We start from the raw sequence: 24,670 nt of genomic DNA on the forward strand, positions 1-24,670 counted from the left end.
CATGGCTCTCTAACTCTTTTAGATCCAGTCAATTAGATATATTAGTTACAAAAAAAGTTAACCAAATGAATTAGGTATATTTCTTATGAGAATGGAATTTTTCATGTACATTAAGTATGTCATTAAAAACTCATTTTATAGTTGAGAAAACAGGTGCAGATTAAGACTGGTTGAAAGATACTCATTTAGGAAATAATATTTTGTAATAATTATGCAGGGTACCCTTGACTGATCAAGTAATTAATCTGGGAAATTGCCTAAACTCCTAAGGATAATCTTAGGGCTTTAGTTTGTGATTTGGAACCTAAATCAGCCCAAGTCACATTAGCAAATCAAAAATATTTGAGGAGCTAAACAAAAAAAAAAATTTATTTGCACACGCATGCCCAAAACAGTGGGAGAAAAATATTGCAGTTAGAACTTTCTCCTTTCTCAGTCACCCCTCCTCCCCAGGGCTGTGGCAGGGAGTGACAATTAAATAGGCTCTTTATAGGTAGCTATAATCTCTTAACAACAAACTCCAGCATCCCGAGAATAAATCATCGGCTCCTAAAAATTTTTCTTAAAAGGGCGCTAAATTATGCACAACGTACAAAAAGAGGGCCACAGATTTTTTAGGTAAATTGTGGGTGGCTCTGAAAAGAGCCTTTGGGTATGGCATTTTAAAGACTGCAGCCGTTTAAGCCCTCTCCCCGCGGATACGGCGAGCCAGCTGGATGTCCTTGGGCATGATGGTCACTCTCTTGGCATGGATGGCGCACAGGTTGGTGTCCTCAAAGAGCCCCACGAGGTAGGCTTCGCTCGCCTCCTGCAAGGCCATCACGGCCGAGCTCTGGAAGCGCAGGTCGGTCTTGAAGTCCTGAGCGATCTCGCGCACCAGCCGCTGGAAGGGCAGCTTGCGGATCAGCAGCTCCGTGGACTTCTGGTAGCGCCGGATCTCCCGCAGCGCCACGGTGCCGGGCCGGTAGCGGTGAGGCTTCTTCACGCCGCCCGTGGCCGGCGCGCTCTTACGAGCTGCTTTGGTAGCCAGCTGCTTACGCGGAGCTTTGCCGCCGGTAGATTTTCGCGCGGTCTGCTTAGTACGAGCCATACCACCTGATGAAGTAAAAAGTACAAACTGCGAAAAAAAGTTAAAATAGTGCTCTATATATAGACAAAGGCCCTTTTCTGATTGGACGCTAGCACATTCAAAAATCCCGCGTTGAGCCAGGATTGGTCCACCTTCGAGTTGGCAACTGAAGACTCTTAAGTGTTTTCAGGTTTCTTTCTGTTTCTTCCCTGCCAATAGGACTTAAGTTTAAGAAAGGCTGACACAAATTCTTTTGTTGCTATGTCGTTGTAAAAGTTATTCTTTTAAATGCTATTTGAGGTTTCCTGCAACCAAATAAAAGAAATATTTCTTTGGAAAAAAAATATAGAGCTTTTTTAGACTGTTACTTTGCTGAAACCAGATTTCTCTTTTTTTAATCTGATCATGTTTTCTTCTTTCTAGTTTCTTTAAATCAATCAATCAATCAACCAAGCATTTATCACTCACCTACATTCCAGATGTTCGATAGGAATACAAAGAAATAATCCCTATTCTAAGGAGTTTACATACTATACTAATTTATACCAGATTACCTTATGTGATTCTTTTAATTTTCATTAGTCGATTTAATCCTATTTTGGTAGACATAACAAAGTAGCAGCAAGGATTCTGAAATCCTTGTGAATCCAATCTTCTGCTGTGATAGGGAAGGGAGGGAGTAATTGTTGCCTATGTAATTTCAAGAGAAAAGGAAATTTCTAGCCTTCTAAGCACCCCTTTCTGAAAAAATGTCTTTCTGCAAGTATTTCCTTCAGAAAAGTGTCATTCATATAGCTTTTACATTGCAACAACTTAAGAGATAGTATCCTTGAGAAATTAGACTTTTATCACCATGTTATGTGTTTCATTTCCAGTTATAAAGAGCTGGAGCAGTCTCCCTCTTACTATTTGTAAGCTCAGTGTATAGACACTGATTTGTTTTTTGGGTTCAGTTCTGCCCTGGGAGGAATTGTGACTCATACTCGGGAATGCAGGTTTTGGAAAGAAAATAAGAGATATATTAAAGGAAGTTATAGCATATTAAGAAAAGCAAACAACAGAAAGAGTTTTAAGAGAAGCCCACGTGGATTACTAGCTACTTGCAAGGTCAAAGAGGGTGAGCTCCTTTCCTCTTTCCCTGTAAATTCTCTCCCAGAGTCCATGGGACTGGGTGGTGACCTGGGAGTGACCCAAGTCCCTCACTGGAGATTTTGCCTTTGGGAGAGGGGTCTCTTTTGGATGGTCTTCCAGGACCTGTGCTTCCTGGCTGTCCCACAAAAGCAATGCAATCCAAAATGAAGATCAGGACCTCAGGTGTGGCCTAAATTAGATGATGGAGGTAGGAAGATTCTCTTTACATGCAAACAAAAGATTTACAAAGTTTGTCTCCAAGTAACCTTATCACCCACTATGCCCATGTTTCTCTGCATCAAGTACAGGTATTCACTCATAGTAAGCCCTTGATACCATCCATCATCATTTTATCAAATATGGATCTCCAGCCTGGAAGTGTGGCAAGTATAAAAAGGTGAAATCGAATCCAGATCACTAAATACAGAACTTAATAAACTTCACTCCAAAGTTTCCACTACTTTTGTTGAATTTAAATAACTTGTGCTTCAGGGAAAGGAAAAGGAATAATAAATTCAACATCAGGCTTGATTAAGAGAATATGAGTTGGATTTCTGACTATTACTGCTTATTTCCATGATTTGGGTAAGTTATTTTTAACCTCACCTACAAAGAGTTTTAGCCTTGACTCCTTAACTTTTTCAATGAAAGGGGAGAGCAATGCATTTTTGTAGGTTAGGAAAGCAACACACCCAATGGTTCTTTCAGAGGGGTGGAAGCTCAAAAGAGCCTTTGGATTTTATTGTTTTCTTTTGGTTTCTAAGTGTCTACCAGCTCAGAATCTTTATTAGCCTTGAACTTTGTGGGAACTCCCAACTTCTTAGTAGCAGCAGGGCCTGAAAGTTGGGAAAAACTGTTGAGGGTTAATGTAACACTTGTTATTGGCCTGTTACCAGTATGGCCTAAGCTTTTAATGGTCAGCTATTTCAGAACAATGATTAGGTGTCTAGGAACCAAACTTTTATGTGTGTTTCTGTGTGTTTGTGTGTGTGTGTGTGTGTGTGTGTGTGTGTGTGTGTGTGTGTGTGTGTGTATTCATTACCTTAAAGTGGCAGACAATGCAAATAGCCAGCTGAGAATTGACTATTAGAAGAAGAAATTTATCTATAACTTTGACAGGAGCTTTCCCACTCTTCTTTCTGCAAAATAACAAAAGCAAATACAAAGGTACAGAAATTAAAACAAGATTAAGTAGTGACTTAATAGTTATAGCAGCCATAGGAAGAGGAATGTAGGCTCTGTGATTGGTTAAAAATAATCATGTAGTAAACTATTAAATATATAGAATTCCAATCTCTTTATTTGCATAATGTTCTTCCCATTCAATATGACTATTGTGAGTTTGACCCAATCATAGATTAGGAAACAAGAATATATATATATTAGAATCCAAAATAATCTATTTACTGCCTCCAATTATCCCCTCTTCTCCCCAATTCAGTTTGTTGTTAAGGCCTTTTATATTTACTTTTATAACATCTTTTCCATATGTTTCCTTGTCTCTTCTGACAGTATATAACACAGGCCACTTGCTGTTTGGCCTGTACCCACTGCAATCCAGTTGAAACTCAGCTGCCTAAGTGATCTTCCTGAAGTACAGATCTGATCAAGTCACCATCGGATCCCAGCACAACACCCTCCCCCCATCCCCAGCTAACTGAGGAAGATTCAACTTGGATACATCAAGGTAGGTCATGCCATACTAGCCTTATTTTCTTTTTTGAACACAATAATAGTGATGAATAAACCCAGAAGAATATTATAAAGTTTTATTCAGAATTACAAAAGCAAACTTAATAGCATCTCATTTCTGTTCTATGAAAAACTTTAGCCTCTAGGTATGTGTGTAGTTAGTTCCATCTTGTTTAATAAATAAGCTAATGGAAATAATTGGAATTAAATTGGAAATAATCAACAGAGGGAAGGAATTCAGTGAATCAAGAAAGATTTCCTGTAAAAGAGGAAGATAGGGAAACTGGAGGGCAGAAGGTATTCCAAGAATGGGGGATAGCTAGTGAAAATGCCTATACTTAGGATATAGCATCTTGTTCAAGAAACAGAAAAGAGATTAGTGTATTAAAACATGGGGTATTAGAAGACTGAAAGCTTGGAGGGAGGGCAATTTGCAAAGAGTTAGAAGAACATCAAATAGAGGAATTTATATTTGATCTTGAAAGTGATAGGAAGCCACTGGAATTACTAAATTGGAGGTGGGGGAATGTAACAAAGTCAAACCTATGACAGATCACTTTGATAACTGGGTAGAGGATGTACTGGAGTGGAGAGAGAGAGTTATAGCAAGCAGACCAAGGCTGTAGTTCCAAGAATGAGATGATGTTTTGTCCTTTGTTTTTTTTTTTTTAGGTTTTTTTTTTGCAAGGCAAATGGGCTTAAGTGGCTTGCCCAAGGTCACACAACTAAGTAATTAAGTCCTGAGGCTGGATTTGAACTCAGGTACTCCTGATTCCAGGGCCGGTGCTTTATCCACTGCGCCAACTAGCCATCTCCTTGTCCTTCATTTTTCAAGACTGACATCAGGGAGGTTATTCATGACAAGGATATGAATTGGATTTCAGTGAGGGTGTTGCTGTGCTAAGTCACCAGTCTCCAAGGCCTAATTATTGTTCTGAAATAGCTGACCATTGAAAGCTTAGGCCATACTGGTAACAGGTCAATAGCAGTGGGCAGATATGAAGGATGGCTGCAGGTGAGTATCAAGTATCTGTGCTTCAATTTGAACTCTTGACTCCAAGATGAGTATCCACTAACTGCTCTGCACAAGATAATGAAGGCCTTCTCTAGGGTGGTGTCAGTGCCAGTGGAGACAAAGGGGTTTATATGGAAGAACAAAAGAAAAATCAACAGATCTTTGGGTGATGAGAGTAGAGGATGACACTTAAGTTTTGAGTCTGAGTGACCAAAAAGGATAGTGGTTCCCTCGAGAATAACAGGGAAGTCTGGAAGAAGAGGATGGGGGAGGAAAGATTATGATGAGTTCAGTTTTGGATATGCTGAGGGGTATCAATAGAACCTCTAGTTTGAGATGACTATTATGTAGTTGGAAATGCGAGATTGAAAAATCATCAGAGATGAACCTAAGTCCTCTGACTCTAAATCCAAAACTCTGAGCCTTTCTTCAGTGCTGATTTGACTATTTCCAACTGACTGGAGATATTAGCTTCTCTAGAATTAGAACTGGTGTTTAAAAAGGAAGAGGGAGAAATAGATCAAGTCCAGTGCAAACAAAAATCTGATTTGAAAGACCAGGATTAATTTACCACTGCACTTTTGAAGAAAGTAAATATTAGACTGACAATATGAGGTCCTGTTTCACCCTGAGTTCTCTATAAATATGGTGTATACAAGAAAGGATAAAGCCAAGGAGGTAAACTGACAATGCAAATTTTGCAAGAAAACGTTGATACCCTCTCAGCTCTCAGTTAATAAATTTCTAGTCAAGCCTGTGTGTGTGTGTGTGTGTGTGTGTGTGTGTGTGTGTGTATTTATATACACATATCCATATCCATACATTCAGAAACACCTACCTACATTGTCCAAATGTAAGGCAGGGCCCTGGCCCTGGCTTCCAGCTGTTACGATTTAGTACTAGGGGAGCCCTAAAACAAAGAAATAAAGTTTTTCTCAGATTCTTGCTAACTATGTTCTCATGCTAAAGTAAGACTTGGGAAAAAAGTCTAAAACAAAGCTTAAAGTAATAGGATCATGTCTAGAAAGTGTATTTAATGTACATAGTAATATCAGACAGTTATTTTCTCTACCACAAAAATGTTTGAAATATAAGAAATTCATATGTATTCTTTGGCAAATACTTAAAAACATATTACGGTAATCTGTTACACATTCTAATTTCCCTAGGATTTATCCTTAAAATATCAATATGAAATACTTTTGGGGGAATAATTTACTCGTGTTTCACTATCAACTCAGACCTGTGCTGTCAGAACAACTAAATGAAGGCAATCTTCTAACAAGCAATGTCTTGGTTTGAACTTTCACTTGAAGTATCCTCCTGGCATCTCCTCTGAAAAGATGTGATCATCTTTTTGGTATACGGTATTAATTTCTGTCCAGAGACAGGTAGTTCCCAGACCCTCAATCTCATGTTGTTATTACCCTAGCTAGAAATACTAATCTCAGAATCAATGTATGGTGGCTTGTGCTCAGGGAAAGAAATACAAAACAGGGACTCAAAATTCGGTCTCTGGTTTATCTAAACACAGGTAAGCTCTCTCCTACTTATGAAAAGCTTCCATAGTTAGTGGTGATATCACTCCTTACTCGTGTCCCTGCAGCCCCCATCCCCTGGAAGTCTGGGGAAGAACTAAGAGTTCTGATCTGTTAACAGCCAGAAAGAAAGAAAAATGTGTCACTTGCAAAGATTATTTGAGGTAGCTCTTCCTGGTTCAGGGGCCAATTCTCTTTGGCTTAGTCCTTCATTCTATCAATAAAAGATTGTTACATCATTCTAAAGTGAAAGTCATTCAGTGTTGACCCAGAACACAGGCTCAAAACTTTGAAGGGTCCATGAATGACCCTACAGACTGCAGGAGAGCAGATTAGAGGGTTCCACTGACCATCTCCATTACCCTCTACTACAAGGTAAATAACTTAATAAAGGGCAGCTAGGTAGTACAGTGGAATAGAGCACTGACCTTGGAGTCAGAAGGACAGGAGATCTAATCCAGCCTCAGACTCTTGATACTCACTAACTGTATGACCTTGGGCAAGTCACCTAACCCTGGTTGCCTGCATCCAGGGCCATCTCCAGTCTTCCTGATTCATATCTGGGTCATTTAACATAGATGCCTCTGGAGGAGAAAGTGAGACTGGGGACTTAGCACCCCCCTCACTCAAATCCAATTCATGTGCTTATCATGGCATCACTTCCCTGATGTCATGGTCTTCTTCGAAGATGAAGGAAAAACATTATTAGAACTTAATAACCCTAGAAAATTTCTTGAGATGCATTTGGCATATTTATCTTCATCTCCAATTATAGAAATTTCTCTGGAAACCTGAGTTTTTCCAAGTACTTTTCAAGTGACTTTCCTTTTCTTCCCCTCCCCATCCCCACAATTCCTTGCAGGGGTTGCAGTCCAAGTGACACAGTTCTTAATGGTCTGCATTCAGTGTGAAATGTCCCAAGCAGCCCATTAGCACAGTTCTTAGTATGATAATTAACAATCTTTTTGATGTCCCAAAACTATGATAGCTCTTCGAAATAACATTCATCACCAATAAAAAAGTTATACAAATGACACAAATGTCATTTTACAAGGTTAATCTGATGTAGAATAGCATGATACAACTTTAGAGGCAGGAAGCAACCTCTACTTTTAAGTTTCCCTGGCTTCAAGATTCAGCTTCAATCAATCTCCCCTTCTGTGGAATCCTTAATGCTGCTTAATGTCTTCCCTTCTCTTATTAATTTCTATCTACTCTGTATATATCTTATATAAGTCATGACAGAAATATTATATAAATGTAAGCATTTTGTGGATGAGAGCAGGTTTGACCTTTCTTTGAATCCCTACTAGCCAAATGCTTTTTGACTTGACTAACTGACCAGGTTTCAAGCATTATTTCTAATATATTTGGGCTGTGTGATTTTGGGAAAGACACTGTCTGTCAGAGCTCTAGTTAACCCTCTTAAGACCATAAATTTCAAAAGAGGTTCTGCCTGCAGAAACTTCTTCTGGAAGTTTCCTGTACAATGAAATCGAAGGACCAATCCCTATCCATATCATAGTTACCACTTAGCTTTTTTATAGAATCCTTTTCCAACCACAAAACAATTAGAAAACACCAAAATTAAAATTAAACAAAAAATTAATGCAAATGAAAAAAAAATAAAGAGAATGAAAGGACAAAATGATGACTGGCGCTCTTGAAGAAAGGTGTATTCCTGCTGGAGGAGAGATTGTTCTCCAAAGTGCCTTTCTTATGGTGCGGTTCTTATGATTTTGAATGGCCTCCCTGGTACTGGAATGGCCTCCCTGGTACTGGAATAGTTTACATATTAAGGGTCAGAACAAAATATTATTTGGTGAGTTTGTTATGAATGGAAAAAAAAACCCATGATAGATACAATATTATTTTGGAGTTTGCATATTAAGGAAAAAAATAAACTAGTGATAGACAAAATATCATTTGGGGGACACAACTGAACTAAGCTTAGAAAAATGTTAATATTTTTCCATCATTATGATTTATAAGCTTAAAACTTCACCTAAGAAGATACTATCACAGACCCAATCTTATAACAGTTCTCAAAGCATGCAAATCCCTTTCAAAGGGAATGAGAATTTAGGGTTAATTGAAAATTACCTCTTCCTTTTTAGGTAAGAAACCAAATTGTCCTTAATAAAAATTTCTTCATGAGTTCCTGTAGCACATAAGATGAACTATCATTTAATATGCCAGTCAGTTGACATGTATTTCTAAAATGCTACTATGTGCAATTCCTATATTAATAGGCTTACATTCTAATAGAGGAGACTAAGGACATAAAAGACATAATCAGAGTGGATAGAAAGCAACCTGAAGGGGAAGGCACTAGCATCAGAGGTGACTGGGAAATTCCAGGTCCTAAATCCAGAGTGAAATGTTCCAGGGTGAGGGACAGTCATAGACCCAATACCATATATGTACTGAGTGGGGAACAAGTGCCAAAATAAAAAGTGGCTAGGCAGCTCTGAATTGATACTGAAACTGAATCGGAAGACTACAAAGACATCACCAGGGCAGCAATCCTGGACCAAAGGGGATCTTGTGATGTTGTCAACCTAAAACAGAAGAGCTTTCTAGCTTGATGAAAGTGGTTGATCACAGGTGTAATCTATTGGAACTTCTAAGCAATTAAACCTAAAGGAATGTTGTATAGACCCAATCCCAGGGGGGCAATGCCCGGGGGACATACCACTAGGTAAGCAATGAAAGTTTGCTGGTCCTAAACCTGAGTTGGCTCTGAGATCCTGAATAATCCAGTGCTCAAGTACTTCAAGTGCAGAAAAGGACCAAAAAGGAAAAAAATCTCAGTTCAGACATTCCCTCCCCTACTCCTCAGAAGTCCATGGAACCCAACCCTAGCATAAAATCCAAAATCAAGAAGTAGACTGAAAGAGTAAACAAACAAAAAAGAAAACCACTGGTAACGAGAGAAGCTCAAGATACAAATCTAGAAAAACAGAATAATCTCAAACATCTAAATGTAAAGGAAACACACACACACATATACATACATACACACATGGAACTCAAGTTCAACTAGAGCTCTTAGAAGAAACAAGAGTTTCAAAAAAACTTAACATGATTTTAAAAATAAGATGAAAGTTGAGGAAATATGGGGAAGGAAAGCTATGATAGAAAGATTTGAGAATTAACAGTTTGGAAAATGTACAAAGATTTATCTAACAAAATAATTCCCTAAAATTTAGAAATGACCAAACAGAAGTTGACTCCTTGAGACAATAAGAAATTTTAAAATGGTTTCAAAAGACTGAAAAAATATAAAATATCTCAAGGCGAAAACAACTCACCTGGAAAACCAGATTGAAGAGAGAGAATTGAAGAATCATTGGACCACCTGATAGCCATGATCTTAAACATTCTATTTCAAGAAATAGAATCCATCAATCATGTCTTGGAAGACACCCCAAAATGAAAATTCCCAGGAATAATATAGTCCCAATCCAGAACTTTCAGCTCAAAGGAAAAATACTGCAAGCTAGAAAGAATTCAATTAGAGAAGAAACATAGTCAGGATCATACATGATTTAGCAAATAACCATAAATGAATAAAGAACTTGCAATATGCTATTTTGAGGCAAAAGATAGAGGTTTACAACAAAGGATAATAACCAGAAAAACTGAGTATAATACCATGATGGAAAAAAGGGGGAAGAAATGAGTCTTAAATGAATTTTCAAGCATTACTGATGAAAAGAAAGACCAGAGCTGCATGAAAACTTTGAAATAAAAACACAGGATATAGAGAAATATTAAAAGTGGACATGGGGATGGCTAGGTAGCTCAGTGGATAAAGCAGCGGCCCTGGAGTCAGGAGTACCTGAGTTCAAATCCGGCCTCAGACACTTAATAATTACCTAGCTATGTGGGCCTTGGGCAAGTCACTTAACCCCATTGCCTTGAAAAAACCAAAACAAAAAAAAGTGGACATGAACAAGCAATCATAACAGACTAAAGATAGACTGTTTACATTCAAATTGGGGAGATGATACCTATATATCCCCTCTGAACCTAGTAACCAACAGTTTATTACAGCAGAATCTTGGTTCTGTTATGTTTAAATTATCTTATAAAAAAATGAAAAGGAGGGGCAGCTAAGTGGTGAAGTGGATAGAGGACTAGCCCTGGAGTCAGGAGGACCTGAGTTCAAATCCAGCTTCAGACATTTAATATTGCCTAGCTGTGTGACCTCAGGCAAGTCATTTTAACCCCATTGCCTTGCAAAAAAAAAAAAAAACTGGAAAGGGAGGGGGAAAGAAATATATCAGGTGGGAGTGGTGAGGAGGGAAAGGTAGTCTTGGGGAAATAATCTCAATTAGGAGACAGAAGTAGATACCTTTAGAATAGGAGAAGGAGCTGAGGGAGTAATCAATACTTAATACTTGAATTTTTCTCTCATCTGAAATGGTCAAATGAGAGAAGAATATGCACAGAAAGGTGCACATAAATGGGTATATGCATAATTGGGTATCAATCAACTTAGAAATAAGAGGGAAAGAGAAACTGGGAAAAGGGAAGCAATGAAAGAGAGCAGGGATTAATTTTAAGCATAATAAACCATAATTAAGGAGTTGAATTTTAAAGAGTTGCTAAAAAGAAAAGACAGAACAAAGGTTGAAAATGGTTTCTGAGCCATAGAAGCAGAAGAGGGGAACAAAAGAAATTTTCACCAAACTTAGAGCACTGGTGCTGAAATTCATCTTATCCTGTTTATAAAGACAAGGCAATTAAAAAAAGAAGAAGAAGAAAGTATGAGAGAATTGATGGAGGGAAATGTGAAATTAACAATCATAACTGAAATTGAATGATTATCCATAAAACAGAAGATAGTAGATGGGATAGAAAACAGAATCCAATGTTATGCCACTTATAAGAAACACATTTGAAGCAAAGATTCATAGAGGATTAAAATAAAGTAATGAAATCAATCATGATCTCAGAAAAAACAAAAGCAAAAATAGATTTAATCAAAAGAGATGAAGAAAGAATCTACATTTTACTGAAATAAATTAATATGAATACTAAATATGTATATACCAAATGACCCAGAATATTGCTGAACCCAAAGAGCAAGACAGGGACCAGAACTGGATCAGTTTGGAGATCTTTATTTCTTGGGGACTGCCTGGCGATGAATAGTACCCAAATCAGACAGTACCTGGGTGTTCAAGGGTTAGGGTTTTTATAGTGTTTGGGGCAGGGGTACTGAGAGCAAGCAGCAAAAACAGCAGTTAGATATTTTGTCTTGTCATAAACATATGTAAACATAGGGTTCCATATAGATAGGGGTGGGAAAGGGTCAGAGTCTTTGTGTAATGTTTGAACATATTTTCTGATATGGAGGGAGTCACGTATTCATGGACTTCCCACAGATTTGAGGGAGTAGAATTTACTATCTTGTGGTTCCAACCACATCTGGGGAAGGGGGGAGGCAGTCCTGGAATTTAACAGATAACAGCAAAATAATTAGGCTAACAAGGGTGCTTTGTGAATCTTAGACAAATTCATGGTATATCTGTGACCCCAGGATCAAGCACAAGGTCCTGTCAGACTACTTTCAGATCCAAAGGCACCCAGCCAAAATTATATTTCTGAGGAGTTTCTTGGGTCCCAGGAGGATGTGAAGGACTCCTTCCATACAAGGATTACACAAATATTGATGTTGCAAATTTATGGAATATCTGTGACCCCCAGGGTCAAATATTTGGGTCCTGTCTGGTTATTTTCAGACCCAAAGGCTTGTAGCCAAATTTATATTTCTAAGGAGTTTCTCAGTGTCCAGAAGGATGTCAGGGACCCCTTTCTATATAGGAATTTCACAAACATTGATATTGTACTTCAATATAAATCACTAAAAGAAAAATTAAATGAGTTACAGGAAGAAATAGACAGTAAAACTAAAATAACAGGGACCTCAATTACTGCTCTCAGATATAATTAAATCTAAGCAAACTATAACAAAAAAGAAGTTAAGATCCTGAAAAGAACTTTTGAAAAATTAGATATGATATGCCTCTGGAAATTACAGAATGAGAATAGAAATGTATATACATTTTATCTATTTCTCAACTGTGCATGATGGAAACTTCAAAAACACTAACCATGTATTAGGGTCTAAAAATCTCACAAATGAATGCAGGAATGAATAGATATTAAACACATTTTTTTTTGGCCACAATATAATAAAAATTTTATTCAAAGGGTCACTGATAAATGGTCAATTAATTTTGATTTTAGAAATAAAATTAAAATTTATTGGGGATTAAATAATTTTAGATAATGAATGGATAAAAAATTATAATAACTTATTCAAATGAGACAAGAACTTTTTTAAGGATGTAGTAAAAGCAGTCTTTAGAGAAAAGTTATATTTTTTTATACTTCTTTATACTTTCATCAATAAATGAAAGAATATATCAATTTGGTCATACAATTTTAAAAACCATCCACTCTGGAAAAACAACAAATTAAAAATCCCTAAACACCAAAATGAAAATCATGAAAAATCAAAGAAATTTTAAAATTAAAAGTAAAAAATCATTTAATTAAAAAATTAAATTAACAGTTTTAAAAACAAAATAAGGAAGTTATTAGCTATTTTTTAAAGAAAAGAGGAAAACCAAATTATCAGAAATTTAAAAAATGTTAATTTACTATTAATAAAAAAGAAATAGAACTTATTATAAATTAGTTATATATAATGTAAGAACCTAATTCCATATCAATTAAATTTTGATAAATGATAAATATTTACAAAAATAAGAAAAAAAGACTTAACTAGCCCAATCTTAGAAAAGGAAACTAAACAAGGCATAAAGGAATTCCCCAAAGAAAAGATCTCAGGACCACATTGATTTACAAGTGAACTCTTTTTTATTTTTTTTTTTAAGATTTTTGCAAGCCAAATGGAGTTAAATGGCTTGCCCAAGGCCACACAGCTAGGTTATTATTAGGTGTCTGAGATTGGATTTGAACTCCGGTACTCCTGACTCCAGGGCCAGTGTTCTATCCACTGTGCAACTTAGCCACCCCTACAAGTGAACTCTTAAACAAGAATAAATAAATCCTATATTATAAACACTATTCAAAAACAGGTAAAGAAAATGTCCCACAAATTCCTTCTTTTGTACAGAAATGATCTTTATATCAGAACAATGGACAGACAAAAATGAGAAGGAAAACTATAGATCAATATCTCTAATAAATATTTATATAAAAACTTTAAATATATTATTAAAGAGATTACAGCAACATATCACAAAAATTATATACTATGACAAGACTGTATTTATGTCAGAAATGCAGAACTGATCCAACATTAGGAAAATAGGTCACCATCTTAATAACAAGAACAGCAAAAATATGTAATTATAGCAATAAATCACAGAAAAGACATTGTGTCATTTGAAATTTAAAAAGAGGGAAACTGAGGTAAATCTCTGAGTAAGATATCTTTTATAATGGGGCAGATTGTTGTCTATTGTTGTTTGTCCTTTGTTCTCTAAGAAGAACATGAAATCAAAAAGGAGATGTCATGATTTGCAAGTGAATTCAATTTAAGTGATGGAGGACTGTGCAAAGTCACCAGCCCTCACAGTGGCAAGTTCAGGACAACCAGAGATGTCCTCATATACAGTGGGAGACCTTGTCCTTGTTAAGCTAAGGACTTTCTCAAGTCTCAGTTTATCTGAGGAAATGCACATTCAATGATTAGGTAAAAATGAGGCCTTTGTATTGTTCCTAAGACATCAATCTGATCACATCATTCCTCTTCTCAGAAACCTGTAACCTATGATTTCCTCATCTTTAAGACAATGTGAGATCTAGAGTACTTGGGCTCTAACATTTTATGATTCCATTCATGTACTAATCAATCAACAAACATTTATTTAATAACTACTATGAGCTCTAAGTATATACAAATTAAAAATGAAAAAAAAATACAGCAGTCTCTGTCCTCAAGAGGTTTATATGGTGCAACCTGTACATACATATAGGATCTAGACTTGTTTTAGAGAACTTGCAAAAGAGCACACTTCCACCACTATAGGACTGCAACTTTTCTTCAACATATAGTCTTTGAGAATTGCCTGGAGAGGTAATCTTTCATTCTTGAAGTGGACCAAAGGGACATCACTATATTGGAGTCAAGAATGTGTCCTTCTGTGGCTAATGAGACCCATACAAGCTCAGGAAGCTCTACTACAGGTGAGCTGCAAGGCATCTACAGAGTGCCTGGAGTGCTAAGTGATTAAGTGACTAGCCTAGAGGTATCAGTGCTAAGTGATTAAATGATGAATTCAGGGGGTATCATAATTTGATCTTGCCTAGGCCTTCTAGTCTTCAAGGCTGTCTCTCTCAATATTCATTCACTATGCCACACAACCTCTCTACATATACACAAACATATACACATATAAACATGCCTATGTGCACATGGATATATCTATATACAAAACAAATAAGAGTTAATAAAAACTCATTATCTTGGCATTCAAAACTTGAGAACCGAACTATTTCATTTTTGTCTTTTTATCTGCTCATATTATGCATGTAGGTGCTTAATAACAATATTTAAAATATTCAACAATAAAAATAATAAAACTATTTCCCTTCATTCCAGGTTTCCTCCCTCCTATTTATATGCCAGAGTTAGACTAATCTATGCTTTACTTGTCTCCAACTCACTGGAGTTGGGAGACTAACTCCAACTATTTCTTCCATAAAACCTTTTGTTGCCATATTTAGAAGGGATTTCTCCCTCTGTTTCTGAAATTCTCTGTTGAACTTATTCTGTACCAAATTATAATTTTGTGTCTCTTAACCAGAAATAAAATTGTAAACTTCTTGAAGGGACTATGATTTTTCAGTTTTTATCCTCTATAACTAATACAATGCCTTACCCATAGCACCTATATATTGAATTGCTAAGTAGGGTTGGGTTTTCCTTTTGGAATTATTTATATAATAACGTTAATATGTGGGCAGCTAGGTGGTGCAGTGAAAAGAGCACTAGCCCTGGAGTCAGATAATGACCTGACTGTGTGGCCTTGGATAAATCACTTAATCCCATTGACTTGCAAAAACAACAAAATGTTTACTTGGGATCTGTCATGTGCCAGGGTTAAGTGCTTTCCAATTTTTCCTCTTAGATGAGGTAATTAAGACAATTATATATAGCTTTGTACCACTAAGTATCTGGATTACTTGATCCCAGGCCTACCACATTAGTTCAGCTGCACATAACATATTTTAACTAGCCTTGTCCACTAGCTGAAGACTAGCTGCATTAGTCTGCAAATGATCACAAATAAAAGATACACAATCCAGGGTCAGACAGACATAGGACACATATGAAACTCAACTCATTGTGCCTTAATAAAATTAAGAACCCATGTTTACGTTTTTCAATTATTAAATTGCCTGTTTTTAAACGTGACAGGAACAAGCCTTGTCCTAAGCATAGGAATGCCAACAGCTCCTCTTAATGGGATTGTAGGTGGCTCTAAGAAGAGCCTTTGTTAAAGTTAACTTGCCTATGCAGGCTTAAGCTCTCTCCCCGCGGATGCGGCGAGCCAGCTGGATGTCCTTGGGCATGATGGTCACTCTCTTGGCGTGGATGGCGCACAGATTAGTGTCCTCAAAGAGCCCCACGAGGTAGGCTTCACTCGCCTCCTGCAAGGCCATCACGGCCGAGCTCTGGAAGCGCAGGTCGGTCTTGAAGTCCTGAGCGATCTCCCGCACCAGCCGCTGGAAAGGTAACTTTCGAACAAGAAGCTCCGTGGACTTTTGGTAGCGCCGGATCTCCCGCAGCGCCACGGTGCCGGGCCGGTAGCGGTGAGGCTTCTTCACGCCGCCGGTAGCAGGAGCACTTTTGCGGGCTGCTTTGGTAGCCAGCTGCTTGCGGGGAGCTTTGCCCCCTGTAGATTTCCGAGCAGTTTGCTTAGTACGAGCCATCACGAGCAAAACAGGAAAAAGAAAGGAACAGAGTCTAGAGAGTGTTTTGATGCTCCATATTTATAGACCCAGATCTACTGAGCTGCTATCTGATTGGATTAGAGAACTTTCGAAATCCCGCGTTGTGAGAAGATTGGTTCGTTTTACATCCCTTGGTTTTCTTTGGTTTTTAAAGTTTTTAGTTTAAGTAAAATCTTTCCTGACCACCTGTAACTGTTCCATTTTGTTTCTTCTGTTTATTTTCCTTTAACTGTTCCTTTTTAATTGTAATGTATCATTTTATCTAAAAAGGGAAAATATTTTCCCTTTATGTCTTCCAATTTCTAAATAAAAATTTCAATGACCTAATATTAAAAAAAAAATACAAAAACAACCTAGAACCTTTAAGCACAGAAGTTAGAATAAGAATTAGTTGTGTGCCTGTTTCCACTTTTGGACTTCTTTAATTTAAAAAAAAGGCACTATGCTAAATATTTGGGGACATAGAGAAAGGCAAAAGACTTCTAAAGATCAAAATCTATTGAGACAATATGCAAACAACTAGGTGCAAACAATGTACATAGTGGATAAATTATAGATAATAAACATTTGGAAGGCACTAGAATTAAAAACTTTTCTGATGAAAAACTCCTATAAGTGGTGAGATTTTAGCTGGAATTTGAAAGGCAAAAGAGCCAGGAGAGGATAAAGAAGCAGAATTTTTAAAGAGTAAAAGAGTTAGGATTATTAGAACTGGAAAAAGCAACATAGTATCATGGAAAGAATTAGTTTTTAACACTGTAGGCAAACACTTAAATTTGAATCTATATCCACATTTGTAAAGCAGGAATGATGCTTGTTCTATTTTCTTCACTAGATTGTATTGTAATGATGGACAGATATGGCACATAAATATGATCTTTTGTTAGAAAATCATAGTCTCTTGATTGAAAAAAGACTTCAAGGACAATAATTCCCTTTAAGCTTACCAGAAAAGCTGTCATTTAGACTTCTGTTGGATAAGTCAAGATGGCCCATTATCTCCAGAAACAGCCCAGTTCATTGTTAGACACTTATTATTTCTAAGTTTTACCTTCTATCAAATCTAAAGTTGACTCTTTGTAATTGAAGAATATAGGTTCTTAGGTTTAGCACTGGAAGAGAGCTTAGAGTTCGTTTAGCCTAGTCCTCTCATTTCAAAGATAAGGTCCAATGCATGCACTGCCAAAAGTCAAATTTTAAGAGGCTGGTCCAATCCCCTGAACTGAAATCCTTCACACTCTATTCCTTTGGGACATGGAAGAACAAAAGTGCAGATCTCTCAGTCTCTGAGGGGGCTTCATTTTCCTATAGATGATGAACATTTCATTACAGTGTGAGTTTCCTTGGGACAATAATCATCTTTTCGCCTTTCATTGCATTTCCAATTCACTTAGCACAGTACCTGTAACACAGGAAGATTAATAATACTTTTTGAATTAATGATTAAAAATTGGAGAGAATTTATTTATATGACCATCAACCGCCCTCTGGGATACCTTTCAGCTATAAAACTATGATCCCATGCTACAAAAATACTATATTCCCTTTTTCACATCTAAGCCCTTTAAAAACTTGATACTCACCCTGATCCCATCCCTTCCCATTTATCTCCAGGCTAAACTTTTCTATTCTCTTCACCTCTTTGATGTCTCTCCATTTGACTTTCTCTACTTGACATAATACTCCAGTTCCTCAGTCATATGTTTAGGATTAAATTACAATTGCCTAAACCTCATCCATGGAGGGGAGAATTTCCAAACTATGAGTTTCCTCAAGAAGAAAGGAGATAATATGTAGAATTGTAAGATGCCTTTGTGGCTATTGCATAAAACATAAAATTTACCTAGGGCATTTATACATTTATATGTTTACATGTAATATGTATATAATGACTACATTATCTTCATTTATCTCTATATATGTACACAGAGCTATTGATACATAAACTAAAAGCTAGCTTATTTGGGCAAAACTAGATTTCGTAGGTATTTTGAAAGTAGACAAATTCTCTACAGGAAGGCATGTCATCTGTATGAATTAGAAGTAGGAATATTAGTGAGGTATTAGTGAGTGATATTTATATGGTAATCAAGAAAGAACTCTTTGGAATAAAATTATGTGGTCTAGTTAATTTACTTTTACCTCAAGGAGGCACTCACGACTGAAAACTCACAGGGATGAACATCTTGGTTTACCTGCTTCCCTCTTTCATCAGGGCAAATTGAATTCTGCTTTGTTGTTAAATTCTCAAGATCATAGATCATAGAAAGGATAAGAGAAATTTAGCTGAAAGCTTTCATTTTTACAGATGAGGAGCAGATATACAAAGATATATGTGTCTTAAGGTCAAACAGTGATTAGAAAGGATTTGAAACCAGGTCCTCTGGTTCTAAATCCTTTCAATCCCAAAGCTAAAATATTTCTAGTAATCAAACAACATTGATGAAACAAGAATGCAAGTTATGTTAGAGGGTTCTGAAAAGACCCTTTGGACCATAGAATTTGTTGTACAGGATTTCCAGGGTACAGGGATCTCATGGTGATTTTGAGTCTTCTAAGGTCAAAGCACATAAAGCATGTGGAGCAGGACAGTAACCTGGGCGAGTTACTTTGTTCAGGGTCTTGTTCAATTCCTATCCTTTGTATAGGGGACAGCTATGTGGTACAGTGGACAGAGGACTGGCCTTGGATTCAGGAGAATTCGAACTTGAGCTCAGACATTTGCATTTACCGTGTGACCTTGGGCAAGTCACTTAACTCTGCCTCATATCCAGGGTCATCCCCAGTCGCCCTGATTCATATCTGGCCACTGGACCCAGATGGCCCTAGAGGACAAAGTGAGGGTAGTGACTTAGCACAGCATCCTCACTCAAATACAATTAACGTGTTTGTCATAGTATCACCTTCCAGATGTTGTGCTTTTCTTCGAAAATGAAGGAGAAAGATTATTCCTTGCCTATGGGCTGCTGCAGGTCTAGATGAATGATGAGAGCTACTTTTGCTTTCACCCAGTGCATCACCAGGTAATTATGAGATTCAGTGGTTAAACATTCAAGATCTGCTTTCCAATTCCCCGACGCACCAATTCTAATTTCCCTTGCAGAGTCCATGGGAAACTGCAATCCAGGTAAAGGAAATTGAGACTTAACTTTCCTGCAATCCAGGTAAAGGAGATTGAGACTTAACTTTCCCAGTAAGTTTCTTCTGCTTTCCTCTTCCAATAAAGAAAACCAGAAACTACAAGAGACCATATTTCTTGCCTTCTCAATGACTGGGGGAGTGGCAGAAGGGAGAAAATTTGGAACAGAAAGTTTGAAAAAGGAAAAATTAAAAATAGCCACTGAAAACAGGATTCACATCGAGCATTCTAATTGGTTGATAATAAAGTCCGATTCATTGACCAATAAGACATGACCAGAAATCTTTTATTTGCATCCAATATTTAAAAAATAAAATTATCTGTTGATTTTGATGCCTTCTTTCATTTGACCGCTAGAGGGCGAGTCCGTATCTTGCATTTTGGCCTTTGCATTTGAGTTTTGTGATTCGGTGGTTCTGTTACGTAGTTTCTGGGAATGAGTCCGAAAGCATTCTGATTGGGCAGCTAGATGGGCAGTGTTCGAGCGCAAAGCCCGAAGTCAGAAACTCATCTCCAGTTCAAATCAGATCTCATTCTTTAGTTACTAGCTTTTACTTCACCCACCAAGTCACTTAACCCAGTGCCTCAGTTTATTTTTTAGTCGGAGTCTGGACAGAACCACAAAATAATACTAGGTGTTGAGGCAGATTCTTCATAAAGTCAAATTCTTCACCCAAGGCAATGGGCACTATCATTTTCTAGCCCGCAGCTAGCTGATCTTACCGCGCGTGCTGTATTCCGTGCCCGAAGGTTTAACTCTCACGAGATCTAGATTGTTAGAGATTCTCTAATTGCCAACCTGTTAGTCAATTTAGCAAACATGTTTGTCATTTAGCACTGCGTGTTGCAGAGCTCTTTCACGAATATGCATGTGGCTCTGAAAAGAGCCTTTTGTTTTCTGAGAAGTTACCACTACAGTCTAAGCCCTCTCCCCTCGGATGCGGCGAGCTAGCTGAATGTCTTTGGGCATTATAGTAACCCGTTTGGCGTGGATAGCACACAAGTTGGTATCCTCGAACAGTCCCACAAGATAGGCCTCGCTCGCCTCCTGCAAGGCCATGACGGCCGAACTCTGGAAGCGCAGGTCAGTCTTGAAATCCTGAGCGATTTCTCGAACTAACCTCTGAAAAGGAAGTTTGCGGATGAGCAACTCAGTAGACTTCTGGTAACGGCGGATCTCTCTGAGAGCCACAGTGCCCGGGCGGTAGCGATGAGGTTTCTTCACGCCACCTGTGGCCGGAGCACTTTTACGAGCAGCTTTAGTGGCCAGCTGCTTACGAGGCGCTTTGCCCCCTGTAGATTTGCGAGCGGTTTGCTTAGTACGAGCCATGTAGAAGACCACGAATAATACTTAAAAGAGACTAATGAAGGGAGTATGGCTACTGACACATTTTATAGCGGGAGAACTGTACTGATTGGATTAAAGTCAGAATTGAAGACCTGCCCTTCAACCCGATTGGCTCATAGTTCAATCCTCTCTTCTCTGCCGATGAACTCACCAGTTCTAACTCATTGAAAAGCCTCTCAGTAGCTTATATTTTCTTTGAAAAACTTTTCCTTTATTTTTACAAATGTGTATTTTGTACCCCAGTTTTCGCATAATTTGTTCCCTTCCAATAATACCTTCCCGTTTTTGTTCAATTTCAATTTGTTTTTCAAGGTAAATTTTAGTTTGGGAGTAGTTCGCAACAGAAATTTCTCTTATTTGATAAAAGCACAATCAGGATTCTGATTGGTTAACTGTTTACATCTTTTCCTTTCACTTTCCTAATGGGATTTAATTTCATTCCCTACCACCTCTTTTACGTGTTTTCATACCAAATCCTCTAAGCCCAGCTACTCCTCCGTGAATTGTGGCAACTTGTATATTTGATCTGTTAATGGACGCCTCTTGTGAAAAATTCTGATAGTCAACGTAGCCAGTATAGATCAAAAGCAAGATGAACCCCGGTGTTTTAGAATCCACAACCCCCTTCCCCGCCCTTCACCTTGCTGCCTTTCAGTTGGAAGTAAGGAAGTTCAATGCTTTATCAAGATTTTATTCAGATTACTCCAATAATCAGTCAGTAAGAGATGATTAAAGTATTGTGTTGGGGATACAAAGATGAAGATATGCTCTTAAATAATTTATACACACAAATATCGCATATAGCCAAATATTGCATCTATTTATTATCTTAATGTGTGTCTCTATATATATATTTATATTTATTTTACCCATATATACAAGATGATAGAGGTGATGGGGGGAAGGATATTACCAGGTACTGTAGAAAAAGGAAAGGTCCCTGAAGAATGGGAGTATCTGAGGGAAACCTTTAAAGGAGACTGATATAGAAGAGAGAAGGGAAAATGTTCTAGTTTTGGATGAAATGTTCTAGTCTTGGATGAAAGGTAATGTAAGGGAGCAGAAGGCAGGAAATGGAGTGTCCTGTGTGAGGAACAAGATCCTTTGGTGAAGGACAGAGTGCATGTTAAGTGGAATAATGTAACAAACGTGATTGTTAAAGCCAATTTCTGAAAGATTAAACTTCAAAGGAAAGTTTATATTTGATCCTAGAGACCCATGTCATACAAGTGATAAAGTTTAAAACTTCAGTTTTGGTAATAAGTACTCAGATATTAAATTCAGTGCTCTTTGAAACAAACATTGAGTGTCTATTATTTGTAAGGCATTGTTGAGCTAAATGGTTGGAATACAGAGAGAAGTAATTCCTGCATTCAAGTATAATAGGCTGTAATTCAAACACTGGAAAGATAAATTTAATTATTAAAAATTTAAATTACTGGTTCTGCGAAAGATCACTTGATTCATGTTCAAATTAGACTTTCCATTTAAGTCAATATTAATAGACTGATATGCTTTTGATTTCTAAAACAACTTATAAGGGAAGCTAGGTTCCACAGTGGATAGAGAGCACCAGCCATGGAGTCAGGAAGACCTGAATTAAATCCTACCTCATTTGATGCAGGGGAAGTTGATCCTGATCTCCATGGGCTGTACTCTCTCCCTAATTCTGGATCCAGTATAAGAGAAGGTAGTTCACCTTTTGCCCTCTGTATTAGAGGTAGGACATAAAAACCTGGGTTGGACCCTGGTTCAGGGTAGGCTCAGTCTGGAAATATAGGGAAAGAAAAGGCTTTGAAGGGTGTGTGGTCCAGGGGATCCTTTGATAGGTACTGTTGCCAATCATAATCATGAACATTTAGAGATATGGTCAAACTGGCTTATTATATATTCAGAAGTCACCATATACAAAAATTACTGTGCAGTTTCAGCAACATTATATAGGTTTAACTTACATAGGTAGAATGGGCATATTGGAATATTATAGAAGGCAGAAGGAGAAGAAGAGGAAACTGTAAACTAATCAATAAATACTAGGTGAGTATAGTTGGAATTTATAAACTAACCAGAAATCCTGGAAGCAAACCTAGTTATATTACCTTTTCATCTTTGTAAATATCAAAAAACAAAATTAAACTAAAAATTATTTTATCACAGTTTCCATTTTTGGTTGTAGATAACATAGTATTTTCAACTCCATCATATTTTTGTATATTTTGCAGAACCTCCTTTTTGGATGCCTTAATATAAATTTTGTGATATGAATTGCCACAAGGCAGATACAAGTAATAGGAAGCATTGGGTCCAACAATATCATGATAAACAGTAACTATTAATACAATATTCAACTAAATCTAAGTGTTCCAGATTCTTTTCATGTTTAATCTCTTTCAGACCCATCCCTACATCCTCAATTCAGTTCAAGTCCTCAGCAAACACACATGTGAAACATTCAATTAAAGTTCATTTAAACTGCAGATTTCTCAGTAGTTACCTGCTTCATGAAATTATCTGGTTCTTTCAACATTCTTTGTCTATCTTTTCCCACCATCCATAGAGTCCAGTTGAGTTCATTCATAGAGAAATGAATTCCTGAATCAATGCTCTGATTCTTTTAACTGCAGTGTCAGTTCTTAATTGTATCTAGAATGAGTCTTGTTTCTATGGTGATTTTGTTTTTGCAAGGCAATAGGGTTAAGTGACTTGCTCAAGGTCACACAGATAGGTAATTATTAAGTGTCTGAGGCTGAATTTGAATTCAAATTCTCCTGAGTTCAGGTCTATGGTGATTTTTAGAGAGATATTTGATTCTAATAGATTAATTTTTCAGGTTCTAAGTTATTTGTGGAAGTTCCTTAGATGATGCTGATAAAAAGTGCTAATAAGACAATGTAATTTAGTTGGACCTGACAAAACCTAATAAGATTGGTTTTCCAGCAAATTATTCAAGTAATAATAGTCTTTCACACCTTGAGGAATTAACCTTATAAACATAGAGATACAGGAAGAATATCAAATTAGGATGCCTATAACTCATCTGAAAGTTTAGAAAGTTTCAGTCTTCACTTATGACTTGTTCTTTCTATCTTTACCTGAACTCTACAATTTTGTTTTTTTAGGTTTTTACAAGGCAATGGGGTTAAGGGACTTGCCCAAGGCCACATAGCTAAGCAATTATTAAGTGTCTGAGGTTGGATTTGAACTCAGGTCCTCCTGACTCCAGGGCCAGTGCTCTATCCACTTCGACACCTAGCCACCACTCTATAAATATTTTTTAAAAGTTTCTTGAGGATCAGAGGGAGATGAACCATAAAACAAAAAAGCATTTCCTATTTAGGTATTTTTTTTACAAGAAAATGGGGTTAAGTGACTTGCCCAAGGCCATACAGCAAGGTGATTATTAAGTGTCTGAGGCCAAATTTGAACTCAGGTTTTCCTGACTTCAGGGCCAGTAGTGAGAAATGGGGTGGAGGTTGAAGGGGGGAATGACCATGGTCAAAGATTAACAATGAACTACATAATCAAGGGTACAGGACAATTAATTACCATGAGACCATAGCTTTACTATCACCTTCAAGAAGTGGTAGCCCTATGATTGAGAACAAGATATAAGAGCTATAAAGCAATAACATTTAAACTATTTTAAAGAGAGAAGTATTTTAGAAGCTTTAATTCTATGAGTAATTAAAGAAAATACTACTTACAAATAAAAGACTACTTACAAATAAAAGAGAAG

The 24,670-nt window shown here is 37.2% G+C and overlaps 3 protein-coding genes across 3 annotated transcripts; all 3 read right to left on the bottom strand.

Annotated features, from left to right (window-relative positions):
- Positions 1-626: 626 nt before the first annotated feature.
- LOC141511540 (histone H3) lies at positions 627-1,119 on the bottom strand. The gene has a single exon (XM_074220683.1). The coding sequence runs from the start codon at positions 1,088-1,090 to the stop codon at positions 680-682; it is 411 nt and encodes a 136-aa protein (XP_074076784.1). The 5' UTR covers positions 1,091-1,119; the 3' UTR covers positions 627-679.
- A 13,972-nt stretch (positions 1,120-15,091) lies between these two features.
- On the bottom strand, positions 15,092-16,467 carry LOC141511541 (histone H3-like). The gene has a single exon (XM_074220685.1). It carries the CDS (start codon positions 16,424-16,426, stop codon positions 16,016-16,018), a length of 411 nt encoding a protein of 136 aa, XP_074076786.1. The 5' UTR covers positions 16,427-16,467; the 3' UTR covers positions 15,092-16,015.
- Positions 16,468-20,447: 3,980 nt separating this feature from the next.
- Positions 20,448-20,963, bottom strand: LOC141511542 (histone H3). The gene has a single exon (XM_074220686.1). The coding sequence runs from the start codon at positions 20,914-20,916 to the stop codon at positions 20,506-20,508; it is 411 nt and encodes a 136-aa protein (XP_074076787.1). The 5' UTR covers positions 20,917-20,963; the 3' UTR covers positions 20,448-20,505.
- Positions 20,964-24,670: the final 3,707 nt, after the last annotated feature.

The sequence above is a fragment of the Macrotis lagotis genome, chromosome 2, assembly GCF_037893015.1.
Source record: "Macrotis lagotis isolate mMagLag1 chromosome 2, bilby.v1.9.chrom.fasta, whole genome shotgun sequence".
Taxonomy (NCBI): domain Eukaryota; kingdom Metazoa; phylum Chordata; class Mammalia; order Peramelemorphia; family Peramelidae; genus Macrotis; species Macrotis lagotis.